General features: G+C 35.2%; 5 protein-coding genes across 5 annotated transcripts; 4 read left to right on the top strand and 1 right to left on the bottom strand.

Annotated features, from left to right (window-relative positions):
- RCE1 (RUB1 conjugating enzyme 1) lies at window positions 1-2,159 on the bottom strand. The gene is made up of 6 exons (XM_007046961.3): window positions 1,993-2,159; window positions 1,309-1,422; window positions 934-1,042; window positions 660-738; window positions 427-543; window positions 1-347 (listed from the first exon to the last, which is right to left on the bottom strand). Exons 2-6 carry the CDS (start codon window positions 1,415-1,417, stop codon window positions 210-212), a joined length of 552 nt encoding a protein of 183 aa, XP_007047023.3. The 5' UTR covers window positions 1,418-1,422; window positions 1,993-2,159; the 3' UTR covers window positions 1-209.
- Window positions 2,160-3,099: 940 nt separating this feature from the next.
- On the top strand, window positions 3,100-7,979 carry LOC18610990 (dolichyl-diphosphooligosaccharide--protein glycosyltransferase 48 kDa subunit-like). Its single transcript, XM_018123054.2, has 13 exons — window positions 3,100-3,450; window positions 3,539-3,675; window positions 3,768-3,893; window positions 4,014-4,067; window positions 4,147-4,260; window positions 4,488-4,543; window positions 4,630-4,671; window positions 5,529-5,604; window positions 5,770-5,841; window positions 5,945-6,070; window positions 6,163-6,267; window positions 7,356-7,439; window positions 7,552-7,979. Exons 1-13 carry the CDS (start codon window positions 3,180-3,182, stop codon window positions 7,597-7,599), a joined length of 1,311 nt encoding a protein of 436 aa, XP_017978543.2. The 5' UTR covers window positions 3,100-3,179; the 3' UTR covers window positions 7,600-7,979.
- Window positions 7,980-8,937: 958 nt separating this feature from the next.
- On the top strand, window positions 8,938-10,739 carry GGPS1 (geranylgeranyl pyrophosphate synthase 1). The gene has a single exon (XM_007046967.3). The coding sequence runs from the start codon at window positions 9,327-9,329 to the stop codon at window positions 10,437-10,439; it is 1,113 nt and encodes a 370-aa protein (XP_007047029.3). The 5' UTR covers window positions 8,938-9,326; the 3' UTR covers window positions 10,440-10,739.
- Window positions 10,740-13,938: 3,199 nt separating this feature from the next.
- Window positions 13,939-16,028, top strand: LOC18610992 (UPF0496 protein At2g18630-like). The gene has a single exon (XM_018128843.2). It carries the CDS (start codon window positions 14,771-14,773, stop codon window positions 15,941-15,943), a length of 1,173 nt encoding a protein of 390 aa, XP_017984332.2. The 5' UTR covers window positions 13,939-14,770; the 3' UTR covers window positions 15,944-16,028.
- A 1,642-nt stretch (window positions 16,029-17,670) lies between these two features.
- On the top strand, window positions 17,671-21,331 carry EMB3111 (Tetratricopeptide repeat (TPR)-like superfamily protein). The gene is made up of 2 exons (XM_007046970.3): window positions 17,671-18,742; window positions 19,855-21,331. The coding sequence occupies exons 1-2, from the start codon at window positions 18,016-18,018 to the stop codon at window positions 20,859-20,861; spliced, it is 1,734 nt and encodes a 577-aa protein (XP_007047032.3). The 5' UTR covers window positions 17,671-18,015; the 3' UTR covers window positions 20,862-21,331.
- Window positions 21,332-27,809: the final 6,478 nt, after the last annotated feature.

The following is a 27,809-nucleotide window of genomic DNA, read 5'->3' on the forward strand; positions in this document are numbered from 1 at the left end:
TGGCACAGCAACACAAATAGCATCAGAAAAGCTACAATAAAACACAGTTGCAATTTTAGCAGGTTGGTCTTTTAGGAGTTAATTCCCTGAGCACCACCAAGAGAATCAAAAGGGATGACAAAAGGTAATTTGCAGATAAATTATACAGCCCATTGAAACTCAAGTGTTGATAACATATGTGCATTAGCACTTTCGCTACAGAGCAAAAGCTAGATACACCGTGGGAAAAAGGTTTGCCCGACATACCCACCAGCCATAGCCCTCCTCACGTTAGATTCAAACATCTTTGGGTTATCCCTCAACACTGCAGCAGCATCATGATTGAGGGGATCCTCATAATTTGGTTCCTGCAAACAAAATCAAGTGGTTCAGATATCATATGGTGTAAATTCATATAATTATTGTTATATATAAACTACGTATTACCGTGAACAGATGATATAATCCATAAATTATGGTGTTTATATTAAGCACAGGTTTCCAGTCTTCACGTAAGATGTTAAGGCAAACATTTCCCTCCAAGTCAATATTTGGATGGTAGACCTGGAAATGGGAGTACAACATGAAATAGGTCAGGATATAACCAAAAGCATATGAGACCACAATAGAATTCAGTAGAGGAACAGACGACACAGAGTAAATAAGACGAGCCGGTCTACCTTGGTCTTGCACTTAACTTTTGGTGCCTCATGTGGATAGATGGGAGAAACTTGGAAGGAGAACAAAAATGTTCCACCACTGTAACCAGTGGTAAAACAGCACCCAGGAAAGTACTAGTTAGCATTATTAATAAGAGAAAAGGCAGGTAAAACAATTGTATGAAAGAATAGCACCTTCTCCCCAGCAAAAGAGAATTTGAACCCAAGAGAATTTTGCTACAGAGCAAAACATTACTACTTGTTTTAGGATTAAGGCATGAAAGAAATTCCTTACAAATAATATCCTTCATCAGGTCGAATTGAAACCTCAAAGTTCATCAGGTCATCCTTTCCATTAGGAAATGATATGGCACAAGATTTAGGTAGGTTCAGCTCAGAAATATCTGCAAGTAAAAGGCCACATTAGATGTGAGACTCACATTTATTAAGCGCTAATTAACCTTATATCAAACACAGATCATCTTAAACCTGATGAATCCAAAAAGAGAGAAACCTTCAGTGCTCGAGCAACATACGATTAAATAAATCAATCTCACTCAAAATCTTTCTCTTCTTCACAAAGCTATAAAGAAACTTGCAAAGAAAACATATGGAAAACAGAAGGAAATTCAAATAACTCAATTCACTAATAAACAGGTGAAAAACAAACCTTTGTGTAAACGCAACTCGCCAGCAGTTTGCTTTTTGATAGGTACTCCACCGTTTGCATTTTCAGCAAGTTCTTTCTGCTTTTCCTTTACTTTAAACAGCCGAATCATAGCTCCTGCAAATATACATATTACATATTTAAAAATTAACATAAACCCATTAATTCCCACAGTTACTAACAGAATTTAGTTACAGCAACAAAAGTAATATCAATCCAAAATCTAACCTAAACCATCAAAAGAACTATGTTCTCTTAACCAACCCTAACTGAAAAACACTCTCTTTGTAATCTAATTTGATTTCATACCCTAGAACAGCATATAAAAAGAAATTCATTTTCTTTAAAGAACCAAAAAGATCACGCCTTTTAAGTGATTCGAAAACAGAATCACCCCAATAGCTATTTCTTTTTATTCGATTAGACTACTTTCAATCTACTTAAAAAAGAAATAAAGAAACTGGAAGGAAAGAGAGTAAATCTTTGCGATTCAAATCTGAAAAAACCAAAAAAAAAACATAGATTCAGAATCAAAATTAATTCCCAACAGATCATAATTCAAGAGATAAAGCTAGCTAGCAACAAATATAGATCGTCTTAGATAAGGGAAACTTTATCTGATTTAAGCAAACAAATCTAACCCAAAAAACAAAGATAAGAACAGAGTTTCCTCAGATTGTAACGAACCTTCTCAAGAAAAACCCAAAGAGATAAAGGAAGAAAGCAGGAAATTCGATGAACAGAAAAGGAAAAAGGAGAGGGCTTTTGGATATGGACGCGGGAAGGAAAGTAAAGGACAGAGATAGAGAGAGAGAGATGACACGAAAGTAGGACCCACCTTTTTTTTTTTTGCTTTCCTGTGTTCCGAAAACTAGCATCCGCGGTTTTGTGGCCTAATTGTTTAATCAAACACTGTGCATCGAAATTTGGGTTTGTAAAAAACAAGACGAGAAAACAAAATCAAATATATATTTTGCTTTTTCCCTACGCTAACGTGGAACCAAGTAACCTTTTTTTTTACTCTTTTTCTATTTATTGGTGAAAAAAAGGAATGATTTTGTATTAATCAATTTAATCAACGAGTTTGTAATTGATTTCCTGTTAAATCCTCCTAGTTAAAAAATAAGTTTTCCCTTATTCTTGCTTCTTCTTTTTTGAGTTCTAATATCAATTTTTTTATAAAAAAAAATAAAATAATTTATTACTTCATTCTAAATCAAACAAATCTTTTTTATCGAATTCGAATATATTTTATTTTTTAATTTGAACCGATATAAGAATTTAACACTAATAAAACAGTAAAGTCTAGAGAAAACTTTAGTCGACTTGATGCCTATTAACTTTTTATTAAGATTAAGAGTTTGTTTTTAATAAAAAAAAGAAAAAAAAATTGTTGGGATATAAGAAAAGAATAGAAAATTTATTATATGAATAAAAATATTTAAAATCAAAATGTTTTCGTAATAATGTAACCAAAGAGAAAAAGAACATTTAATGAATATTTTAATAGCGTCCCTACTACTCTTAAGTCACGATTGAAATTATATAGTAAAATTTAATACTTTGTATCACAGACAGCTAGGGACCAAAATTCTAATTTTCACAAATTACGCAAAAAAGAAAAAGAAAAGAAAAGAAAGGATCATCTGGGCCCTAACTAATGGATAAGCCCAATCCTTTGAAGATCATCTGGGCTCAGAAACAGATATCAATTGGGCTTCAACCAACTTTCTGGCCCGTATCGAAGTTGACCGAAACGGGTCGTTGTTGCGCCTTCAAGTTTCAACGGCCTCCGCCATTTCTTTCCTTCGCACACTGAGGAACAGAAGCCGAGAAGAAGTCGCTGCTGCAGCAGGAAAAACAAAGGGCTGAAAATGAAGAACCTCTCTTTCCTCTTCATCTTCGGGATTTCTTTCTTTCCTCTCCTCTGTTTCTCTTTCGATCCAGAAACGCCAACGGATCGCCGAGTCTTAGTATTACTTGACGATTTCTCACTCAAATCGTCTCACTCCATTTTCTTCAACTCCCTCAAATCCCGCGGCTTCGACCTCGAATTCAAACTCGCCGACGATCCAACTCTCTCTCTCCGACGCTACGGCCAGTACCTCTACGACGCCTTGATCCTCTTCTCTCCTTCCACGGAACGTAAGCTCACACAGCTAGAAAAAAGCGCCGTACTCTTTCCTTTCGGTTTCTAACGCATTTTAATCGTGATTTTAATTCTCTTGGCTAGGGTTTGGTGGATCTTTGGACTTGACGGCGGTGCTTGACTTCGTTGACTCCGGTCACGACTTGATAATAGCAGTTGATGCGTCTGCTTCTGATTTGATTAAGAACATTGCGACTGAATGTGGAGTTGATTTCGATGAGGTTAGTCTTTATTATTATTATTATTTTTTTTCTTTTTGGATTTTAAAAATAGAATTTCTTCTAGTTTTAAGTGAATTTGATAAATGGCTTAGGATTCATCGGCAATGGTTATTGATCACAAAAGCTATGCGATTTCGGGAACTGAGGGTGACCATACATTGATTGCCAGTGATGATTTTATCCAATCTGATGTCATTTTAGGAAAAACCAAAATCAAGGTCAGTTTTTACTTGAGTAGAGATGTTTTCGGTTTCTTATTTTAAAAAAAAAAAATCTGAAATTGATAGCTAAAATGTTCATCTTATTAAATGAAATTTTGCTTGTTGTGAATGTTTTAGGCGCCAGTAATTTTCAAAGGGATTGCACATTCAGTAAATGCGGCTAACAACCTGGTAAAGCTTGAAGATGAATGGTGCTTTTCTTTTGCTGAATGTAGGCTAATGTTTTTGAGGTTTATGACACAATGTGTAGGTTTTGAAGGTGCTTTCTGCATCTCCTTCAGCTTATTCTGCTAACCCGACATCCGAATTGTCAAGCCCTCCATTGCTTACTGGATCTGCCATTTCCTTGGTGTCAGTTGTGCAGGTAGGATGTTTCTTCTTGAATATCTTTCCCCATGAAATGTGCATTTATTTCCTTGATAGAGTTATGAATCTTTCTTCCTAATTGTCTTTTTGTTATATGACATGTGGGTCCATAACATGAAATTGTGCTTTAGCTCCTGTTTCCCTAAGGGAAGCTGGATAACTGGTTGCATTTGCATCTACTTTATGTGCTTTAAAGTGTTATTGACAATCCTTTGCATAATGCAGGCTAGAAACAATGCTCGGATCATGATCACTGGCTCTCTAGATTTGTTTAGTAACCGGTATATAATTACGTAGTGTTTTTGATATATGGGCTTAGAATATTGTTTCTTCATTTTCATTGATAAAATTTCTTTGTGCAATTCAGGCTGTTAAGAACTGCTGTGCAGAAAGCCGGGAGCCCAGATAAGTAAGTGAGACCAGAATATTTTCTGTTTGTTGATAAATGGCTTGTAAAATAATCTTATCTTGCATTTTCTCATAATCTGCATAATACCAGTAACCAGCCTTTCCACGGAAATGGTCTGTTTATTTGCATAGTCATTATAAAGATAATTGTTTGTGTGTGTTTATGCATATAGTTTTCACATGTGTAACAGAGTGAGAATAGGAAAATCGATGGTCAATTAGTTTCAATAGCACTTGAACTTTTCTTCCTTCACAAGGAAAAGAGCCAAAGACTATTTTCCATTAGAATTAATTTTAATGTGATGCGTACTTACATATGTGTGAAATATTGGTGTAGACAACTTTTTTCTTTATTCCATTCTCTAGAATGCCTGCTGTTGTGCTCATTGCTTTTATTGATCCACGTTAATGCATAAACTTACTAGTTAGTGACTTGCAGCTATACTAACTGTGGTTGGCAAATCATGAATCAACCTTTTGAGCATAATTGTAAAAGCAAAAAGACCCTGTGTGCTATTTTATCTGATGCTCTTATTCATCCCAATTAATGCATGGATTTAGAAGTGTCTGTTTGCAGCTTTGCTGCCTATGTAGTTGGCAAATCATGAATAGACTTTTGAAGTTTTTTTTTTTTTTACATATTCTTTAGATGTTGGGTGGATCTTGGATTCCTTTAATGATTTTTAGCACTAAAACATCCCTCCAATGAATATCTGTGTGAATTTGTATTTCTGCAAGTGTTCTTTACTTTTTCTTGTTCCACCATGTGTTCTGCTTGAGAGAAACAAACAGTTTTTGCTGTTTGTCAGTGATATTTCAAGTAAGTACCTAACATTCTTCTTAATTATGCTATATCAGATATGAGAAATCAGGTAATGAGCAGTTTGTGACAGAAATTAGCAAATGGGTCTTCCATGAAAGGGGTCACTTGAAGGTGAGACATTCTGAACTATGTTCATTTGTGTGGTCTATATAGTATAAAAATAGCAAATTTTTTTATCCAGTCAGGAAGCCAATGGTCTTTGCTTATCTAACTTGCTTATAAAAATGCTTTTGCGTTGTCTTCTCTTACACCATTAAATCTTATGCTTAATTTCAGGCTGTTAATCTTAAACATCACAAAGTTGGAGAAACTGATGAGCCTGCAATTTATAGGATCAAAGATGACCTGGTACTGTCCCCATCAATTTTGTTCTGTTAAAAGTTTTTGTTAAAAATTTGTTTATTTAAGAGAACTATTCACACTGAATCTCCCATAATATATACGATTGCAGAAATTTTCTGTCGAGATATATGAGTGGTCTGGAGAGAGCTGGGAGCCCTATGTGGCAGATGATGTTCAGGTCCAGTTTTACATGATGAGCCCTTACGTTCTAAAAACACTATCAACTGATGGAAAGGTATTCTTTGGTCAGGTTCTTGTGTTTTCAACTTTGCAACCCTACTGCAACTGATGTCATGTTTATATGTATGTGTGTGTCTAATTTTACAGGGGTTGTATCATGCATCATTCAAGGTGCCTGATGTTTATGGGGTATTTCAGTTTAAGGTTGACTATCTCAGGCTTGGCTACACTAGTTTATCTCTTTCCAAACAGGTACAGCACTTGATTCTATATCTATGATACTTCTGGGATCTGGCTTGATTCTATATGTATGATATTTCTTGGTAGTTCTTCCTTGAAAATTTTCATATTTCACAACCATTATAAAATCCATTTGGACTTATTAAGAAAATGGTTTTAGAAACTGAAAATGTTACTCAACTGTTAATTAGTGGATTGGATGAATGTTTAGTAGTTAATTGGATGATATTGTAGCTTAGTACTTGATATTAGAAAAATTGTTAATTATATCAGATATGATCTGGGGATGGGTGAATATTCTATTAAATTCTGGTACATATGATTTGTTTTTCCAAGACTATAGCATCTAAAACTTTCCAAAACCAGCACTACAACTGCATGCCCTTTGCATACTTCCTAACTATCGCTAGTTTGGTAGAAAAAGTTTGTTTCAGAGCTATGCTTTAAATATCGAGAGAAGTCTCTTGCTTTTCGAGAAAGGCTGCTATACAAACATGTTTATAATGGTGTAGACAACATGTTTATCATATTGCTTAAAAATGAGCTTGGCTTAGGCTTGTTTTGGTTTTTTCATCAAACTACTTGAACAAGTCTAAACAAAACATAAAAACTCATTTAATCAACAAGGCGAGCTCAAACATAGCTGAAGTTTGGTCCATGAACTAGCTTTTTTACAACTTGTTTAATGAGGGAGTTAATATGTACTTGGTTTTAAATGCAGTTCTTTAGGGTCTTTTATCGCCTTTTTCTCTTCCTGAAGCTTGTTGATGTCTCTTTTCTCTCCGCACTGTCTCATTTTCCCTCACCCCCCTCCTCCTTTCCTCTTTTTGCTCCTTTCGTTCCTTCCTCAATGTTCTATACTCTCTCTCTCTAATCTAAATTAAGATTTTGCATTGTCGCAAATCTCCTCTAAAGACATCACCTCTTCAAATCTAACTCTCCCACACGCACATCATACATAGTCTTAATTAAATCATGTGCATGTGTTCAGACTATGTGTGTGAAGATATGGCCTCTGTCACTGTCTTCCATCTGCTGCAGCATATTCCTAAAGCAAATATATTCTTCCGTATCTAATTAATGGACATTATTACTTGCAGATTCCAGTTCGACCCTTCAGGCACAATGAATATGAGAGATTTATAACAACTGCTTTCCCGTATTATGGAGCTTCTTTTACCACGGTACTCGCCCTTTTTGAGTGTGTTTTATACATACAAACGTGTCTATCTGCACGGTAGCTCTTTATTTTCTAATAATAAATCTGTGGTAAGCATTTGTTTTCGTTGAATGCAGATGGCTGGATTCTTTATCTTCAGCATACTCTACCTGTATAACAAGTAAGACCTGTCAATTGAAGAAAATTGGATTATCTTCACTGTAGTTCTTGGCTGTCTTTTTGAACAAAGAAGGAAAATGAAAAACTGACAGCTTGTCCCTCTTTCAAGATATATCTACTTGGAAGCTAGATTAGGGCTTTAGATTGGTTACACAGAGTTATCGAGGGCTTAGATTGGTGAGGACTAGATTTTGCTGTCAGCTTGATACCCTTTAGTTTAATCATATGATAGATTATTCGAAACTGTTTATTGGAACATCATCCAAATGTGAACATCAAACTATCTAACATTCACATTGTAGTGAAATTATAATGTTGTGACCATGACAAGTGAAGACTTTTAAACGAAAGAAGTGAAAGCAATATGATTTTGATGTTGAAGAAAGCAATTTGCTTTTCTCTTCTGTTGTCTTATAATTTGGATTTAGCTGCTGCTGAATCAATCAAATGATCACTGAATTCGTCATTTCCCTGACCATAATTCTGGACGAAATTTGTTTAATGCATGAGACATGGTTTCAGGCAGGTCACATGGAGGAACTCGTCCAAGGGACTTTGATGGATATCTTGTCGGACATGTCTCTGGACGCAGCCTTCTTACACGAGATATGCATGTTCTGCATTTTCTTCGGGTCTTCTTTATTGTTTTTTTATTCAATTTTTCTCATTTTTGATCTTGAAGTTTCCAAGATGAGTAAAAGTCTATGCAGGTCCATGTTAAGGAAGGCTTTTGTTTCTTTATTGGAAATTAAAGTTTAAGTGGCAGTCCAGGGCGTAGAAAGCAATGTGTGGCATTTAAAATTTAGTTAATGAACACTTAATTATTATAATAAAAAAACCCAAAAAAGATATCAGTAGGAGTATTTAATCCAGTTACTGTACAACTGTTGTCGGTTTTGAGAGGAATCTTATCTCGTTCGAAAACTTTCCCTTTGAAAATAGGATACTCCTCATCTTCTTCTTTGGGTTATTAATTATTATATTTTACATTTTTTTAAAAAAAATTATGGAAGCTTGTTTGTGGACAAATTTTTTTGGGTTAGAGATTAATGTGAACAAAATTTAAATTTTAAGGCGATTTTTTTATGTACAAATTTATATGCTCAAATAAAATTTGCAAGTCTATTTAAAGATAAAGCAAATATATATATATATATATATATATATATATATATATATATGTACTATATGGAAAGGTACTGCTGAAAAAAGTCGTCGGCCGCATCAAACCAAGCCTAAACAATACTGTACTGAGTCAGCTGCTGATGTCAATTAAATATACTTAAAAGTAATCAGTATTTAGTGCGAGGCGAAGCACCCATTATATATGGTGGGGGCTGCGAAAGATGCCAATGCTACAGGAAGCACCCAAATCCTAATATCCTATCTTGCTCCTTCTGTTGGCCGCTCTTTGGCTAACGTTTAACAAATGCTCATCCATTTCTAATTCCATTGAATTTTTAGGTATCCTCTCTTTTCCTTTGCCCAACTCCTCCACTTTCCAGACCTCTGCCATTTTTATAGGGCCAACATTTGGACCCCAACTCCCCATCTCCCCATTGCATGAGTCCTTAACTAGTTTGGGAAACTGGAAAATTTGCATTAGAATTTGGTAATTTTAGCTGACCCCCATAACTACTTTCCATCTTCATTGTAGCCTTTTGTGTCAATTCCTCCTTTTGCTTCTACATAAAAGAAAACCCAATCTTTCAAACACCCAAAGGAAAAAAAAATGACTACAATGAATCTGGGTTCTTGGGTTCAATCTTACTCCATTTTCAACCAAGCTTCCAGATCGAAATCCATTCCTTTACCCAGATCCTTCCCCTTCAATCCCCTCAAAAATTTGTCATCTTCAACCCCCAAAAAGCGCAGCTTGACATCTCTTCCTTCAATTTCCGCAGTCCTTACCAAAGAAGACACTATTAAGGAAGAAGAACAAGACCCTCAAAAACCAAGCTTTGATTTCAAATCCTACATGGTTCAAAAAGCCAGTACAGTTAACCAAGCTCTGGACTCAGCTGTTTCACTCCGTGACCCTGTTAAAATCCACGAAGCAATGCGTTACTCTCTTTTAGCAGGTGGCAAAAGGGTCCGCCCTGCGCTTTGTTTAGCTGCCTGTGAACTTGTTGGTGGCCAAGAATCCATGGCTATGCCAGCAGCTTGTGCTGTCGAAATGATCCACACCATGTCTTTAATCCACGATGATCTTCCTTGCATGGATAACGATGATCTTCGTAGAGGAAAACCGACTAACCACAAAGTTTTTGGTGAGGATATAGCTGTCTTAGCAGGGGATGCTCTTTTAGCTTTTGCTTTTGAACATATAGCTGTTTCTACAGTTGGTGTTACGCCTGGTAGGGTTGTAAAGGCAGTTGGGGAATTAGCCAAAGCTATTGGAACTGAAGGGTTAGTGGCTGGTCAAGTTGTGGATATAAATAGTGAGGGACTAATAGATGTGGGATTGGATCATCTAGAATTTATTCACGTTCACAAAACCGCTGTTTTGCTTGAAGCGGCAGTGGTTTTGGGGGCAATTCTTGGAGGTGGATGTGATGAAGATGTGGAAAAGTTGAGGAAGTTTGCCCGGTATATTGGGCTTTTGTTTCAGGTTGTGGATGATATTCTCGATGTGACAAAGTCATCCAAGGATTTAGGGAAGACTGCAGGGAAAGATTTGGTGGCTGATAAAGTGACTTATCCAAAGCTGATGGGGATAGAGAAGTCAAGGGAGTTTGCAGAGAAGTTGAAGAGTGATGCGCTTGAGTTGCTCCAAGGATTTGATCCTGAGAAAGCTGCTCCTTTGGTTGCTTTGGCTAATTATATAGCTTACAGGCAAAACTAACTTTTGTTTTCTTGTTGTATAATTTGTATTATCTTTTGATGATTTCGGTGAGGCGGAATTGTCTAAAACATTTTTTCAGACAAAAGGCCTTGGCTTGCTGCTTCTTGTTGTGTTTGATCCAAAAAGGCATAGAGAAAGAAGCAGGTGAGTAGTATTAATGTTAGACTATTCTTCTACAAGGATGATAAAGATAGAATTTTATTTCTCTCTGTGCTGAAATTTCACTTGTTAAAATGGTGTAATAGGGTGATAGTGATGATAAATTCCCAAGTTGGAGTTTAATTGTTAATTTCTTCCTTATTTGTTGATCTTATGAGCTTAATTTTTTGAACCTGGAATTTTTTATTTTGGAAATGGTACCAAAAATCTGTGAGTTGGTTCTGCATCATGGGTACAATGATTAATCTGGTAAGACTGTGGTATGAATGAATTTAGGCTCTTCCTATATTTTGCTAGTTCCAAGCTTGTTTCCGTGATGTTGGTGACTTTTGAGATTGTAATTGTTGTTCTTGGTGCTTGGTTGTGAATTTTTCATTACCTGTCCACAAATCCTGGATGAAACTACAGATTTTAGTTCATTAAGGGGCAGGTTATGTGTATCTTTTGAGAAATTGCCTGCAATGGTACTGCCTCTGCAAATCCTTTTCCATTTTTGTGTATGAAACTCTCAGGTAACAAACAAGTCTTGATAGGTGCTAGTGAGAGCAGTTTAATGAAAATTTGAAACAAAGCTTGTTCTGCTCTAATTTTTAATTCAGGTGACTTACAGAAGATTTGAAATATTTGTTTACCTGGTACTGGAATTTTCTGGCTTGTATACTTATGATAATAAAATTCACCACAGGGGAAAATATTAAGCAAGGACATGATCTTTGTTGGTTAAAGTGGAATCTTTGAGGTAAGTCAAATAGAAAGAAGTTTGTGAATCTTGTTTGTTTACTTTTGTACATTTAGTTTTTGAAAAGTGAAGAATTCAACTGAAGTCAAGCAGTTGAAAATTGAAGAACCAAGCTCCACTGAAGTTCAAATTGTGTTATTGTCTTCAATGTCAAGATTCTCTAGAATGATGGTCAATAGCTTGCTCAATCACTTCCAATTTTCTTGCTCAGTCGTGAGTGCGATGTTATGATATTTGCGTTTGATATGTTATTTTTGTTTGGTTGCTTGATCGATTACTTCTGCTTTTCTTCCCCAGTTTAAGGGCGAAAAACTTGGTCCTCCATAGATACTCGGCAACTTTGCTGAGTTCTGATTGTAATTTGCAAAGTTTGGTTATTCTATTTTCTTTTCTGCATGTATAGTGCTTTCTGGGGTCTGTCCGCCACTATTAAATGAATATGTATTTATCAATCCCTTCAAGATTTTTGCTAGCTGGTTTGTGGACCAGTCTTGAACTCCTCTTTTCTTGATTCTACTTTGCCCATGCAATTGAAATTTCCTTGTCTGGTTTGCCTTCTATCCTGCCAACCACCAGCTCTAGCTGTCTAGCTTATAATAAAATCCAATGCTGTTTGATGTCAACTTCCCTAGATCAACTTGGCAATGAGCTGCATTGAAGCCGTCAATGGCTGCTCTTTTTGTCCCTTTCTTGGTTTCTCCTTAGCTTGTCGGCAGAAGGTCACTGAGTCACCCTCACGGAAAAACAACAAGGATATGATCCTTGTTAATTGTGTTGTAAGTGGTTTATAAATAGCAATTTCCCCATCCCAAGAAACGAAACCAGGAAAAAGAAAAGGAAAAACTTGAAAAATTAACGGATCAACATGAAATTTCGATTCCATGATGCCTGGTGTGGAATCCATCAACAATTAAGGATATTGGCGGGAAGGATTTTGTTGTCAGTAACTGGGAATCTGAAACTGATTGTTGATTGATTAATAAGAGTTCACCGAGAGTACGAAATAGGACCTGCAGAATCTGCATTAGGCAGCTCTGTCAATCGCTCCGGGCAAACTGTTGCTAATCTAACTAGCAAGATGACTCTGTTCTTCCCTGTTCAGCATCTGCCTAAAAATAACGAAATTTCTATGTTGTACATAACATGCTTCATTCATGAAGTGAGGCAGATGATGAAGAGATTGAGAGCTGAACCTACACAAAGTATAGGCAAAACAAGGTGGGAATTAGTCAATCTGTACAGCACTATCGTATTGTTAGCTGAATTTTCACAAGTACAAACTATGAATGACTGAAGATTAATCTTTGATTTCCATTCTGGCACTCAACCACTCACATTTTTGCCTCAATGCACTGGGAAAATCTCTGCTTCCTTGCAGCAATTTCAACAGCTGAGGCTGAGTTCATGCTTGTTCTGTAATGTACGGGTTATAGGGTCTTCATTTCCCGTAATGACTTCTAATGCCTACATATCAAATATAGGAGATCAGTGCCATGATTTGGAAGCATGAATTGAATATCTATCTACTGCCTACCTGTCTGATCAAGATTCTTGATAACCATTTGCAGGCAGCATGGTGAACTCAGCTTTCACAAAGTTCAACCTGGTCCATGGCCATGCAATTAAATCTCCTAATTTCGGGTGGACCTGATCTACTAATTTCAGGTTTTTATCAACTGATATGAAGATGTGGCTAGGCTCCAGGGAAGCACAAACATGTCACGAATGTCAACTTAAGTTTCTAGCATTTCGTTTTTCAGGACTCCAAATTCTAACATCCAATCTACTCCATCACACTCACAATCCTTGCATCAAAAAGGCATGATTCACCAGCCTGTCTCAGCAGATGAACCATGCAACTGACATGTTAAAACTCTTTATTAAAATACGTTAATCCTTCATTAATGCAAAAATATAAACACGTGCCAGGGATCGAACCCAGATCGCCCGCGTGGCAGGCAGAAATACTCATCATTTTGATGTCGTAGGTTGCCTAGTTTTCTATTAAATTTTTTCAATAATCTTTCAAAAAATGACCCTACAAATATTTTAACCGAATATCTATATATGTTCTAATAAAACCATGCTACATGCTTAAAGCTAAAGCTAAAGCCAAAAGCAGGTAGATGTTGCAGATGAAACTAATTGACATTGCACCTACTTACATTGTTAAAATTAGCAGTACACTTATTAATTCTTTTAAATATATATAATAGCAATTAATTCTTTGATGACAAATTAGAAACAGAACACGGTTAGAGGGTGTGACTATTAGGGCTTTAACTAAAGACACTACCAATTGACCAAAAAAAGAAAGCACTACCAAAAAACAAAGCCCAAGCCTTGTCCGAATGACTGATGGACACGTTCTAATCCTATCATTTTCCATTTATCACAATTCAATGGACAAAAAACAAACTAACCGCAGAGATTTTCTCCAAAACACCATTATTATTGTAGTAATTACATGACAGAACCTTCTTGGAGGGTTCCGCCTTGTCCTTCAACTACTCGGTTGTGGTCTAAAGCTTACCAGTTCAGCCTCCTTGTTTGACTTTCAAACTCTAGCGTTACCGTGGTATACTATACGTAGATGAAAAATATCAGAGAATGAAACACTGTTGACTACTTCCCTCTTCTCTTTCCACTTTCTGACAATTGTTTTCTCTTATTTCCTTTACTTTCCCTTCCAGTTTCCTCACTCCTGCAACCCCATCTCTTGCATTACCTCAATGCCCTTTCTAAATCCTTTTTTTTCTGAGTTATCGGTAAATCATTCAATTCTATTCAAGATTGCTCCTTCAATTCCGATCAAGATTTTGAGCTTGATTGTCTGTGGTCAGCTTAGATTTTTGAGTTTTATTGTCTGCTAAGGATTTCAAGCGAGAAGAAATTAGGGAAACCATAGAGTCTTTGGCTTTTCAGCTGAAATTCAGGTACTTTAAACCCATCCATTTCTGGGATGTTTGAAAGATTTAATCTTTTCACCTTTTTGGGATAATTAGTTTTCATTCTCATCTGGATCTAGTTGGCATCCACACGTGAAAACCATCTCTGGGTTTTAAGATCATACCCAAGCTTTGCTGTTTTTGGGCATTTTTTGTACTTCAAGAAAGTATTGGCTGGATTGTGTTGGATTTTTGAAAAAATTTTCTTCTGAGAACGCCATTGAGTGCACTTGATTACTGGGTTTTACTTATTTTAGATCTTTGCAGTCTATGGGTCACTGAAGTCTGAAAGGTCATCACATCTCTGCCATTTTATCTAGAATTGACATACCACAAGCTTTGGTCCTTAAGTCAATTTCTACACTGAAAGCTATATCTATATAATTTTCAACTCATCCTTTTCGTGAAAATCACCTACCTCAAGGTCCAAAAGTGCTTCTGGATTTTTAGGATCTTCGCCATTACGATTTGAATCTTTATCAGCTATGATGGGATGTCAATCTAGCAAAACGAAAGGAGGTGATCCAGAACCGTCCTCCCAAGTCAAGACCGATTCTAAATTAGAAGCTGACTTGAGCTCTTACGAGGCTGCTTGTAGACATGATCCAGCTTTGCAACATTTTGATGCAACCCTCCATGAACGTACTAACCATGTCATCAGCACACTTGCTGCTGGTTTGGGGGTTTCATCCATATCATTCGACTCACTCAAAGAGGTGACTGGTTGTCTTCTTGAAACGAACCAGGAAGTAGCCAAAATCATTTTAGAAAGTCAGAAAGATATATGGGACAATCCGGAATTGTTTTCTTTGGTAGAGGAATACTTTGATAACAGTAAAAAGACTTTAGACTTTTGTACTGCTCTTGAGAATTGCCTCAGACGTGCTCGAAACAACCAATTAATTATTCAGTTGGCAGTTAGGAAGTTTGAGGAAGAGGTTGAGTTACAAGTTGGGACTGATGGGAAGAAGTTTGTGAAGACCTTAGAAGAACTAAGGAAATTTAAAGCAGCTGAGGAACCATTCAGCAAGGAGTTCTTTCTACTGTTTGACTCTGTCCGAAGGCAGCAGGAATCAATGCTAGGGAAATTGCTTGTTCGGAAAAGAAAGATTGACAAGAAATTGAAATCTCTGAAAACATGGAGGAGGGTGTCAAATGTCTTGTTTGTAGCCACTTTTGTCTCTGTGTTGATTTTTTCTGTGGTGGCAGCAGCCGTAGCCGCTCCACCTGTTGTAACAGCTTTGGCAGGTGCATTGGCAGTTCCTATTGGTTCAGTAGGAAAATGGTGTAACTGGCTTTGGAAGCGCTACGAGAATGAGCTAAAAGGGCAGAGAGAGCTAATAACTACAGTGGAGCTTGGTGCTAGGATTACAATCGGTAACTTGGATAACATAAGAATGCTTGTCGGCCGATTGGAAATAGAGATCGAGTCACTGTTGCATTATGCTGATTTTGCTCTTAGAGAAGAAGATGCAGTGAAGCTTGCATTTGATGAGATCAAGAGGAAGTCGGAAGAATATATGGAGATCATTGAGAAATTGGGTCGACAGGCTGATATGTGTAGCCGTGATATTAGGAAGGCAAGGGCAGTGGTTTTGCAGACAATGACGAGACAGTCTGGCACGTCAACGACTGGAGACAGCCCTTGGGAACTCTAGAAATGACATATCTCACTGTGCTTATGTTGTATCTATTTTGTGCTCTAGGTAATGAAATTCATCCTCCAGTCGTGAGGTGACTCAATTTGGATTTTACCTATATATAATAATTACATTGTTGGCTTCTCAAAAAACAAATATAATAATTACATTGTTCAGCTGGTCTAACATTGGTCATTCTTAGAGCATATTCTTTTATAGAAAAAAATCTCCCTTGAGTTTAGTGCATGTCAAGTGTTTGGATCTGGTTCATGGGTTAGACTTAGATTGCTATAATTATAGATGCACTTGTCATCGGAAATATCAAAGGTAGTTATTTGGTTAGTGCTGGTATCATGATTGGGGCAATCATGAATGTTAAGCATCATGCAAGTTGGTCTGTAGAAGAACATGAGTAGTTCATCCCAAGGAGAATTAGTACCTACAACTTCTCAAGTAATCCTTCTGTCTCAATTAATTCATGGTAAATATGTAGGATTGCGGGAAAGTCAGTGATGAAATAAAAACTGATGGAGACTGGTCTAACATCACTAAAATGCTATGCTTACTTCTGACGAGGAGAAAGGCCCTTAATCATCTGTGTGTTTCTGCAGAAGATTAAAAAAGGTGGGTTGAAGAAACAAAATCTGGGACTATGAATTAATTTGACTAATCTGGGTTGAATGAATCTTAAAATTCCAGTTTTGAGAGTTTCTTGTTATAAAATAGGTCTTATGAAAACCATGGATAATTTAGGTGGATTTGTTGCCGCGGGGAGCAGGGACGTATAAGGCCAAGGTTGCTGTCATTGCCAGGATTGTGATTTGCTTATGTTCTCAAGCTGTTATGTGACAAGTTTCTCTATTTGATGCTTCCATTTGAATCCAAAACATGTCATTTCTGCAGTGTGCTTTCTGGGCCATTGTCATTATCGCATACTTCTCAGGAAGTATAATGATTTTGAGATGCGAAGGTTGGATCACTGATCTCCATGCTCATTTGTGAGCAGGTGTAGTCGTAGTTCTCCCTGTTCAGTGCTATGCATGGTATCAAGTGATATTTAACATTATAAGACTGGGTATTTTCCCAAGTCTGGTTTTCTTTGCACCGACTTCCGTCAATGAATTGAAACTCTTTGTTCCCTTGCAAAAGAATATTAACAAAACTCGCATCCAAGGAAAAAGGTCTAAATGCTACGAGAAAAAGGAACTAAACAGATTCTCTTAAAGAAAGAAAACAAAGGAAAAGAGAAAAGTCGAAAGTTGAAGGGTTCTTGCCAAAAATAGTCCTTAAAGGAATCTCAACACCTCAAACGGAATGGAAGTTTTTGTTCAAAACATCCAAATCCTTGAAATTATCTTTGCTTGTTTTCTGGATCCCAATGCATTTTGCCTGTGCTGCTGCTACCTGGGCTGGATTCTAGCACCTTTGTGCTTTGGGTGTATTGATTTGATTGAGCAGAATCTACTGAACCCAAAAGTCTATTCAAAGTGGTGATAATTTTCAGTCACTCTGGAAATTTTTTTTATGTAATGATTCATAACCTTCAATCTTTGCATTCTCTCAAGTCTCAAATATCTTTCCAAACTCTTCATGTTCTATGCTTTGAGCTGAACTTCATCAATGTGAATTTGGAATTTTTAGAATTAAAAGCAAAATAAACGATAATAAAGAAAATGAAAATCTAGTTTTTGGGTTTTAAAGCTTTTTCTTTCTCCTTTTATTGGTAAAAACCTAAAAGGAAAATCCATCATATTCATTTCCACAACTCCACAATTCTCCTTTTAGTTGTTTCATTGAAAAAGAAAGAAAGCATCTTTCCTGCTATTAGAAGAAAGAAAGGAATGTGAAGTCGTAAGCTTTGAAGCATAAAACTTTTGATCCCTGCCCAAAGTTTTCAATATTTGGTATTGGCCCCAAATATTAAGTAAATCGCTCTCCTGTTCCTCGTCGATACGTTTTGGGTTTTGGCTCCCCACTCCCTAGTCATCACCATCACTGTTTAAGCCCCCTTCATGGTTTGTTTCATTTACTTAAACGTTTGAATTAAAAAAAGCAGAAGCTTGTCCATGATACAGCTCTGATCTCAACATATGTTTAGAATTAATTATCTCCATGGATTCGTCACAATATTCAGACGTTGGAAATACCCCATCAAATGTTTACATTCCTTTCATCAACACAAACCTGAAACACCCACCAAATACAAATTTACTAAAACCTTAAAAAACCCAATGAAACCACTTGAAGTTGAGCCAAAAGTTTACATGCGAGACACAATATCAAACATTTACAAAATCCTCAAGTACTCAACTTGGGACGCAGCTGAAACCCAGCTGAAGCGGTTACGCATCAAATGGGACTCTTTTACAATCAACCAAGTGCTCAAAACCCACCCACCAATGGAAAAAGCATGGCTTTTTTTCAACTGGGTTGGTAAAGTTAAAGGCTTTAAGCATGACCAGTTCACTTACACAACAATGCTAGACATTTTTGGAGAAGCTGGGAGGGTTTCATCGATGAAGTATTTGTTTCAGCAAATGCAAGAAAAGGGCTTAAAAATCGATGCTGTTGCTTATACTTCCGTCCTGCACTGGCTTTCAAAGAGTAGAGATGTTGATGGGGCAGTGGAAATGTGGGAGGAAATGAGAGGAAAAGGGTGTTTTCCTACTGTTGTTTCCTATACGGCTTATATGAAAGTTTTGTTTGACAATAAGAGAGTTAAGGAAGGTACTGATGTGTATAAGGAGATGCTTCAGTCTGGGATTTCTCCTAATTGTCATACTTATACAGTGCTGATGGAGTATCTTTTTGAGGCTGGTGAGTAGAAGAACGACTTGTTTGAGTATTGTTGTCTTCCTGTTTGTTGAATTGTCTAAATGGGGTGCATATTTCTTTAGAATTTATCTTGTTAGAGTTTATAATTTGATGCCACTTCATCAAAATTGATGTTCATTAATTTTGAAAAAAATTATAATGAGGTGGCAAGTTGCAATTTATTGACTGTGTATAGAGTTACATGTTGAGGGTGTATCAGATATAAACTCAGGTTGGTTCAGGTACATTGGCACACTAATTTCATGGCATTGTATGTTTTAATCCTTGATGAATGAAAGTTCTGTTTTTAATACTCTCTTTGGCTCATGTGAGAAATTTTGAGTAAATCAAAAACACCGATGTCCTCATCTCCTCATGTTGATAGGTCCATTTAGGCACGCTGGTTTATGTAGAAACAGAGTTCTTTTATTCGTTAGGGCTGTGGGCTGTTATGACATTAACTTGAATACTGTAATGTTACTTTTTCTTTTGTAGGCACATCAGACCACTTCTGATGCTTAGCCAATCCTCGTATGCGACGATTGTTTTGTCTTTAGCTGTAAGCTTATGTCTCCCTTGTGAGACCTCATAAATAAATTTGCCTTTCATAAAAGAAAAAAAAAACACCCGTGTCAAAAGAGTGAGAGGAGAACCTAAGAGAACATGGTTGAAAACAGTAAGAAGGACACCACTTTGTGCATAATCCATATAACCATCCTCGGTTCCTCACATATAGTTCGAAAAGGCTTAGTTCGAGGTGACTTTGCTATTGGTTGAAACTCTTATTGTATAAACTGTTAAAAACTGCAGCATTACGGTAAAAGTACAAACAGAATTGATGAGTTGCATTCATAGGCTCTTAATCTTGTTTACTTTACAGTGTTCTTAATTGGGTACAAAAGTAAGATTAATGTGAAAGCTTGTATCTGAAATTGTTGTCCTTGATCAGAAACAGAAGTGTTCTTTTTTTCATTTTCTATGCATGTACAATTTTGGTGGTTTGGCATTCTAACACAGATGAATGCTACTGTAAATTGCTTTGGCTGCATCTGGCTGTCTTTGCTGGAGTATCATGTTTACAAGGAAGATGTTTATTCGTTTTGTGGTGGATCCAGGAAAGTCTGAAGAAGCCCTTGAGATTTTCAACAAAATGCAAGAAGCTGGAGTTAAGCCCGATAAAGCTGCATGCAATATTTTGGTTGAGAAATGTTGCAAAGCAGCGGAGACAAGGGCAATGACCCAAATCCTTCAGTACATGAAAGAAAATTATCTTGTTCTTCGGTATCCCATATTTCTAGAAGCACTTGAAACCTTTAAAGTTGCTGGTGAGAGCAATGTCCTTCTCAGGGAAGTTCATCCTCATATTTCTGTTGAATGCATAGGCAATGAAACAGAAGCTGAGTATAAAGGAAATGCTTCTGAAGCTCCTTTAAGTTTTGACAGAGGACTAATGTGGGCTCTTTTGAAAAAGCAAAATCTTCTTGCCATTGATAGTTTACTTACTGAGTTGATGGATAAGAATATACGGTTGGACTCTGAAATGATCTCTACCATTATCAATATAAACTGTAACCATTGCAGGCTGGATGGTTCTTTGTTGGCCTTCAAATACAGTGTGAAAGCAGGTATAAATCTTGAGAGAGCTGCATATCTTACTTTGATAGGCAGTTTAATAAGATCAAACACATTTACTGATGTAGTGGAGATTGTTGTCGAAATGACTAGAGCTGGGCATTCTCCTGGAGTATATCTTGGTTCGCTACTAATCTATAGGCTTGGATGTGCTAGAAGACCCACTTGTGCTGCAAAGATTTTTAATTTACTGCCTGATGATCAGAAATGCGTTGCTACCTACACTGCTTTGGTTGGTGTCTACTTCGCTGCTGGGACTGCTGATAAAGGACTTAAAATATACAAAACCATGCGCAGCAAAGGGATTTCTCCTTCTTTAGGCACATACTGTGTCCTATTAGCTGGTCTTGAGAAACTTGGTAGAGTCTCCACAGCAGAAACCTACAGGAAGGAAAAGAAAAGTCTGCAGAAGGATGCTTATTTCCGTGAATCCATTCCCATCGAGGAAAAGATATGTGACCTCCTATTTGCTAGGGATGTGGTATCTTGACAAATTTGTTAGGTTAATTAGCAAACCCACTTTGATGGAAAGCTGCCAAGTATGATGTAACTATGATTTGGTTCTGGAGCAATTGACCAGTAATGTTTATGAAGTGCTTCCAACAGAGGATTATTGACTACCTACATGGCAAGATTGGCTAGAAATATTTTATTGGTCCAGAGATTCAAGCTGGTGTTGCTCATACAGATAGGACTCTCATCCTGATTTGTTGAACAAATGTTTCATTGTGAATGTGAGAAAATGGATGTGATGAAACAGAGTCCTATGGTGTTTGTTGAAGGTCGATTTTTAGGGCTCACTCTTGGGAAATTACATTGACTAATCTTCTTGTAAATGCATTTGACTGTAATAGCTGATTTTTTACAATTACATGAACAAAGTTCTGTTAACTTCAGCTCAATTTCCCTGTCTAAATGGGTAAAAGTAAAGATGCTCCCAATAGGGCACCTTGGCTCAAAGGCTAAAGCCTTCTCTTGGTGTATATTAGCTTAGCCCTTAGGCCCTAGTACAAACATTTTGAACTACAGGAACTTGGAATATGCTTTTCTGCCATTTCAAATCTCTGAAATATATTATATGGTTGGTCTATCAATATGATTAAGGTATGTATGGCACAGAATACCAACCATGTTTTATGATGCAGTACATTACATGTGATCTATGAACATGATTGAATATAGAAAGGAGAAATTCCAGTGGCCTATATTGGCAGTGACATTGAACAACAGCAAACGTCTTCAATCATGGATGCAATAGGTATCTATTCCCTGAAAAAAAAACTTTATTGTTTAGCCATTTTAAGGTTCCTCTCTAGGCATTTATACGCACTCTCAGTATTTGTTTAAGTGAAACAGAGAGATGGTCAAAGGGACAAGGAAAGAACAATACTGGTATGATCAGGGATTATTCCTGGAAATATCTCATGGTCTGCAATTTTTTTTATCTTTCCTAGATCTTGACTTAAATCAAGAATTATTGTTAATATTCGAGCATATCCAAAATGGGATTACCTCGTTTTAATTTTAGTTCTTCTGTTGCATATGGCAGCAAAATGCCTCTCCTCCTCCATTCTCCTCCCGTCTGCTGGGTGAAGATAAATGAAGTCAAAAACGATCAATGTCCTCATTCAATGGCTAAGCAGTAATAAATTGCGTATCAGAAGTTGTTGGATGAGATTCTTGAACTCATTCAAACTGGCATTTTGATGAATTTTTTAATTAATTTCATGATCTTTGACATACTATCTTCGATCTGCAACCAAATTTTTTATACCCTAAAACAAGCATTTTGTTTATTAAGACCCAAAGATTAATCAAGCGTCCAGCTTTGAACAACTAAAGAGCACATATGCAGTGGATGTAAGCCAGCTCGAAGACAGGGTATGCTGACTCAGTTTGGTGACGGAGGTAATCATCCTTCAAACCTCCCTTAACGTCTAGGAGATAACAATTCCAGATCAGTCTGTGCTTAATCTTTGAATCACTGTATCCACGTCTTAGGCCACTTGTTTGACAATGGCACAATGGGTTGATCCTGTTTTTGCTGAAAGATTTGTCATCTATAAGCAGAGAACATATGCAATTTCTCATTATAAAAAAAAAAAAAAAACTATATGGGTTTCCAATCTTTGACCACATATATTAATTTTGAGTTCATCCATTTAAACCAAACTTTCCCTCTTGAAGCAAACAGGGCTGCCCAAAATCTGTTCTGCAACCCTTCTGTCGATGATTTGCTGAATTTTTTTCAGGATATTTTGGAAGTTTATGATCTGCACGGGTTAGAATGTGGTGCAAATTAATCCTATGATGAAATGCAGGCAAGCTTGCAAACGTAGGAAGAAAGCTAATGGGATTTTAGGCGAATGATCTGATTGCATGTTAACCATAGAATTCCTGTGCCACCATTGTGTGCTAGCTAACCTGGCAAGCTATCCTTTTCCTTGATCCATAGCCAAACTCCGGAGCCAGAAACGACAACTTCATAAAATTTGACCAAACTTTAGTTTAATGGTTAATTAATTGATCAATTATAGCACAATTTGGATTTTTTTTCTTTTTTTTCTCTCTTTTGCGTGTTTACTCAAGAAAGTCAGCTGCAGTTCCTCAATGCTAAGCAAACCTAACAGATTACTAAGATGCAAAGCAAGAGCTCTTTATGGTCATCCAAATCATGCATGTTTTTCATTCAGTGTTCCACATACCACAAACTACAATAAACAAGAATATCTTCATCAGTCTTTTCTGATGAATGCGATTAGGTACGTACATCGATATGAAACCTCTCTGCCCAATTCTTTTTCTGCTAACATCACCTCTTTGTTTTGGTAATTTCATCAGCTGCAAACTTAAAACTATTTATGGGGGTTGGAGCCCTTTGTCCTCAACCTTCGAGTTTCAACGATAGGGATTAATGCTTTTGGGCAACACATGAAAGAACCCAAGCCCGCAATCGACATCATCATCATGCATGCAGATGCAGGCCAGGGCAATAATTTTCCCCAAGAATAGATGCTATTTCATCAAACTAGATAGATAAAAAGGTCCTTTAATATATTGAAAAACATAGAGAATTGCAGTGCATGGTTGAGGTTCCTCCAACTAAATATCATTGTCATTTTCATAGTTAAAGCTTATACGGATCGCAATCTTTGGATTAAAAGCTTTAAAGTGTCAGATTTCGATATTATTTTTTTTATAGATTAATTAAATCGATAAACAAGTATTAAAAAAATTTATTATCGTTAAGAATTAAGTTAAAATAAGTTAATAATCTAAAGCTTTTCCATGTGAATGGATGGAATTGATCATGCCAAGAAAATAAATAGTACTGGCTCTAATTTTGTATTCAAAGTTAATCAGGCTATGTGCCTTCCAAGTGTTATAATTCAGTGCGAGCTTGCCTTAGAGCCATGGCTTTTTCAGACCAAACCAAGTGCCTACATGCCAAGGGCAAGGAATGACAGCATATAAGGAATAGGAACATTCTAGTCTCCTCAGCCTGAGTGAGAATTAATGGTCCATTTTTTGTATCAATTAGAGCTCTATTTTCCTATCTCTCTAAACTTTGAAGAGTGGACACATGGCCAACAGAAGGAAAACGTAAAAGGGAAAAGCCATACTGTGAGGAGCATCAAAGTTACTTGTAGAAAGAATTTTCACCACCATCCTTAATAATGTTATTGGTGGAATCCATGTTTGCATTTCATTGTTGAAAAAATTCACAGTGCAGCACTTTGCCTTTTGGGGCTGAAAATTGACCAATTGAAAAACAAAGAAAATTATTGTACCAAGTGGGGGTGGGGGGGAATAGAAAATCCTTTAAGCATTTGCCAAGAAACATGAAATAGATAAAACTGCTTTCGAGCATCTCATCTTGTATAATTATTAGATGTGGAATCTATGAACATGAACGTTTCTACTCGAGATATATATATATATATTTACATAGCAAAGAATAATAATTTTTTAAAATAAAATATTTTAAATTTTAACCGATAAAATACTTTTTAAAAAACTTATCTGCCAAGTGTCACGAATCCTTCCATCCAAATATAAAATACATTCCTTTTCTTTGTTAACTTTACACATTAACACCATGACTTAAAATATCCTTTCATCTAGAAATAAAATTTTTTAAAAGAAATATTTATTTTTTTGGATGAAAATAATCATGGCAGCAAAGAAGTTTAGTAAATGATCATGGCTGGTGCCCGGTTTCTAGAAATCCGAGACGCAGTGAAAACAATATGCTTAAAAATATTAAAATAATTTTTTATTATTTTATTCTTTTTTATTTTTAAATTATATAAATTTTTATAAGTAATAATTTATTAATTATAATTATTATTTACATTCATTTAATATTGATGTGATATATTAATTTGTCATAATTGAATGTGACGTAACATATTTATGTGATCATATTATAATTTTACTCTCTTTTTTATCATATAATATAAAAAATTATAAATATTATTTTGACTAATAATAATTAACCTAATATCATAAGAATCTATTTAATTTAAAATAAAAATATACAAATTTAATCAAACTCAATAAAAAATAAAAATTTATTTATATTTTAAAAATAATTTAATAATTTTTCAGATATTAGTGCCTTGGTTATATCCAACATGTTATTAATTGAAAACATTACTCTAGCAATTTAGGGTTGGAATACCGAGTACCATAGTTAACTCTGATATATAAATTTAATTTAATCTACATTACCATGAAAAATGAGCCTATTGCTTATAGATCATAGGATTGTATTGGATTGTCAAGGGTAGGTTTTTAGTTGTATTTATTGTTATGCTATTGCTTATTGTTTTCTTCTTTTTTTTCTTTGAAAATAATATTGTTTATTTTATGAATTAATGAAAATTTTTCAATGTCATAATTAAATAATGTTTGGTAGAAACTAAGCAATAAAATTTAACGAACTAGCCCTATAATTAGGCCTAGTAATTATTGAACTCTTCAACAATGACTAAACAAAAAAGTAGGCAGTGGTGACGTCTTTCGTTCATCTTTATGGGCGATTATGTGATTGCTTACGCAATTACCTAAAATTTCAAACCAGCCTTGAACTTTTGAGCATGTTTCTGATTTTATCCATGATTATGTTATTGCTTATGTAATGGTTTTACTATCGTGTTTATAAATAAATTTCGATACAAATTAAAACATCGAATAATAAGCCCAAATTATAATTAGATTGATTATTTCTCCAAATCTTATATAAATAAAGATATATGTTAAGTAGTAGAAGAAATTCTTGATTCTTGTATATGTTATTGATTATGCAATGCTTTTACTCGTTACTATCATATATAGCAAAGCTTTTTTGTATTCTTTTTAAAAAAATGATTTTATTAATTTCAAAATTGAGATGTCGTGTAAAATCTCACGCTTAATTGATCAAATACTCTGGTATTATTAAAATTTGATTTGAGAAGAGAAATTGTACAAAAACCTCAAAGCTGCCACTCACAAAAAATTCGTGACTGATCCTACAGAGCATTTGATAAGCAATAAAGAAAAAGAAGGTGCTCTAAGGGTAAGTAGTAAAATCTTGTAGACCATTGTTGAAACATGTTACTTCAATGTGGATGTCATTTGATTTCTAAGTTGAAATTTGAAGATATGGTAGAGATGGGTTATGAAGAACTCTCTCTCTCTTTTTTTTTTTTTTTCACATTTTCCATAATGCAAATCTTGACAATTTTGATGTTCCAAACATGAAAGTAGCAAACGTGTGTGAATGCAGGAGCTCAATACGAGTGTTTTATAGGGATTTAATTAGCTACAAAATTAGTTTAAACCATTAACAATTAATAAACTAAAAATCTCGTGAAAAAAGTGATAAGTATTTTTTATATAAAATGTATTAAAAGTTATTTTCATTTAATATATTTTAAACTGTATGCTAAAGACATTTATATTAAATAAACCAAATTAATAATTAAACTTTGAAAGAAACGAGTTTTGCACCACAATTATATGACGCGCATACCATGATTTAGTGTTTAGATGGACAATCACATGCATTGATCGCGTGATAGAGACAGAGAAATTTTGTTAGAATTATTTTTTTTTTCAATTCGCATAATAGACCAGAAATTTAATTTAATTATTATTGAGAAAGATATTCTAGTTTTATTTTTTACACAATTAATTACTAATTTTTTGTGACACATGTTAAAATGATGAGCCCAAATCCATTATCTACATCTTGTATTAAGCACCTTGTGGATTTTGTTATTGACTTCAATTACAAAAAATTATGATTGTTAGTGTATGCGTATGCGTGTATATATATATATATATATATATATTTATATGTTTGTAACATCATCTTTAATTATATAATAAATTCACGTGAAACATCAAACTTTGGATCAATACATGATTACGAGTGGTAATATAAAATTAATTTTACAAAGTTGAAGAAATCTTTGTTTCAATAATATTTATTTTATATATTTAAAGAAAGAGGATTCAAATTTTTTTTTAAATTATGTACCCAATAATAAATCAAATACTTGAATATTTTTTTTTAATAATATTTACTCGATAATAAAAAAATTAAAATTCAAATTATTAATTGAATGACGTTACATTTTTTTTTTGTGATTTGTTCAACTTGCTTGATATTGCAGAATCATTTGACTTGTTGGCACGAGGTCAAGGGGTAAAAATTTTGACTGGGATGCGTACAACCCAAAACAGAAGAATATCGTTCTTGCTTCTTGGCAGTCTCCAAGTTGAGGAGCCTGACTTAAAATTATTCAGCAATATATATATATATATTACTATTAAAAAGGGAAAAAAAGCATGTGAAACGTCTTTTTATTTATTTATTTATTTATTTTAATTGAAAACTATATCCATTGAAATCTACTATATGCAAATAGCATATATTCATGATGCTTATCTTAAAACATGATGGGGTACTCAATAATTACGATGGCGTACTCAATAATTACTTACATTTTACCTAAACTTATTGATAATTAATCATTATTAAATTAATTAAGGTTGTTTCTCTGTAAAGTAACGCTATAGGAATTCACATCCTCATTGGTCATGAAGAATTTTTTGAGAAATTCACACACACACAAAAAAAAAAAGAATAAATTATGTTTCAAAGGTGTACAACTATTTTGATGCTTCAAGGAGAAATGCCATATAAAAGATTTAATTTCTTCATATAAAAATTGGTTTAGAGGTAGATGATGGAAATCATCTTTGATCTAGTAAATTTGCTCATTTTTTAAAAGAATTTGTTTAAATGTTTAATTGTTTACCAAATTAAGGGTTAAAAGTGGATAATATTACAATTTTAACCATGAAACCGTTACTCAGGTTGGCATTAACTGACTTGTCAAATGGTTTGAATGTGTAATTTTTACATCTGCCAGGTGCAAATATT

This window comes from Theobroma cacao, chromosome 1, assembly GCF_053813885.1.
Source record: "Theobroma cacao isolate CCN51 chromosome 1, ASM5381388v1, whole genome shotgun sequence".
NCBI classification, from domain to species: domain Eukaryota; kingdom Viridiplantae; phylum Streptophyta; class Magnoliopsida; order Malvales; family Malvaceae; genus Theobroma; species Theobroma cacao.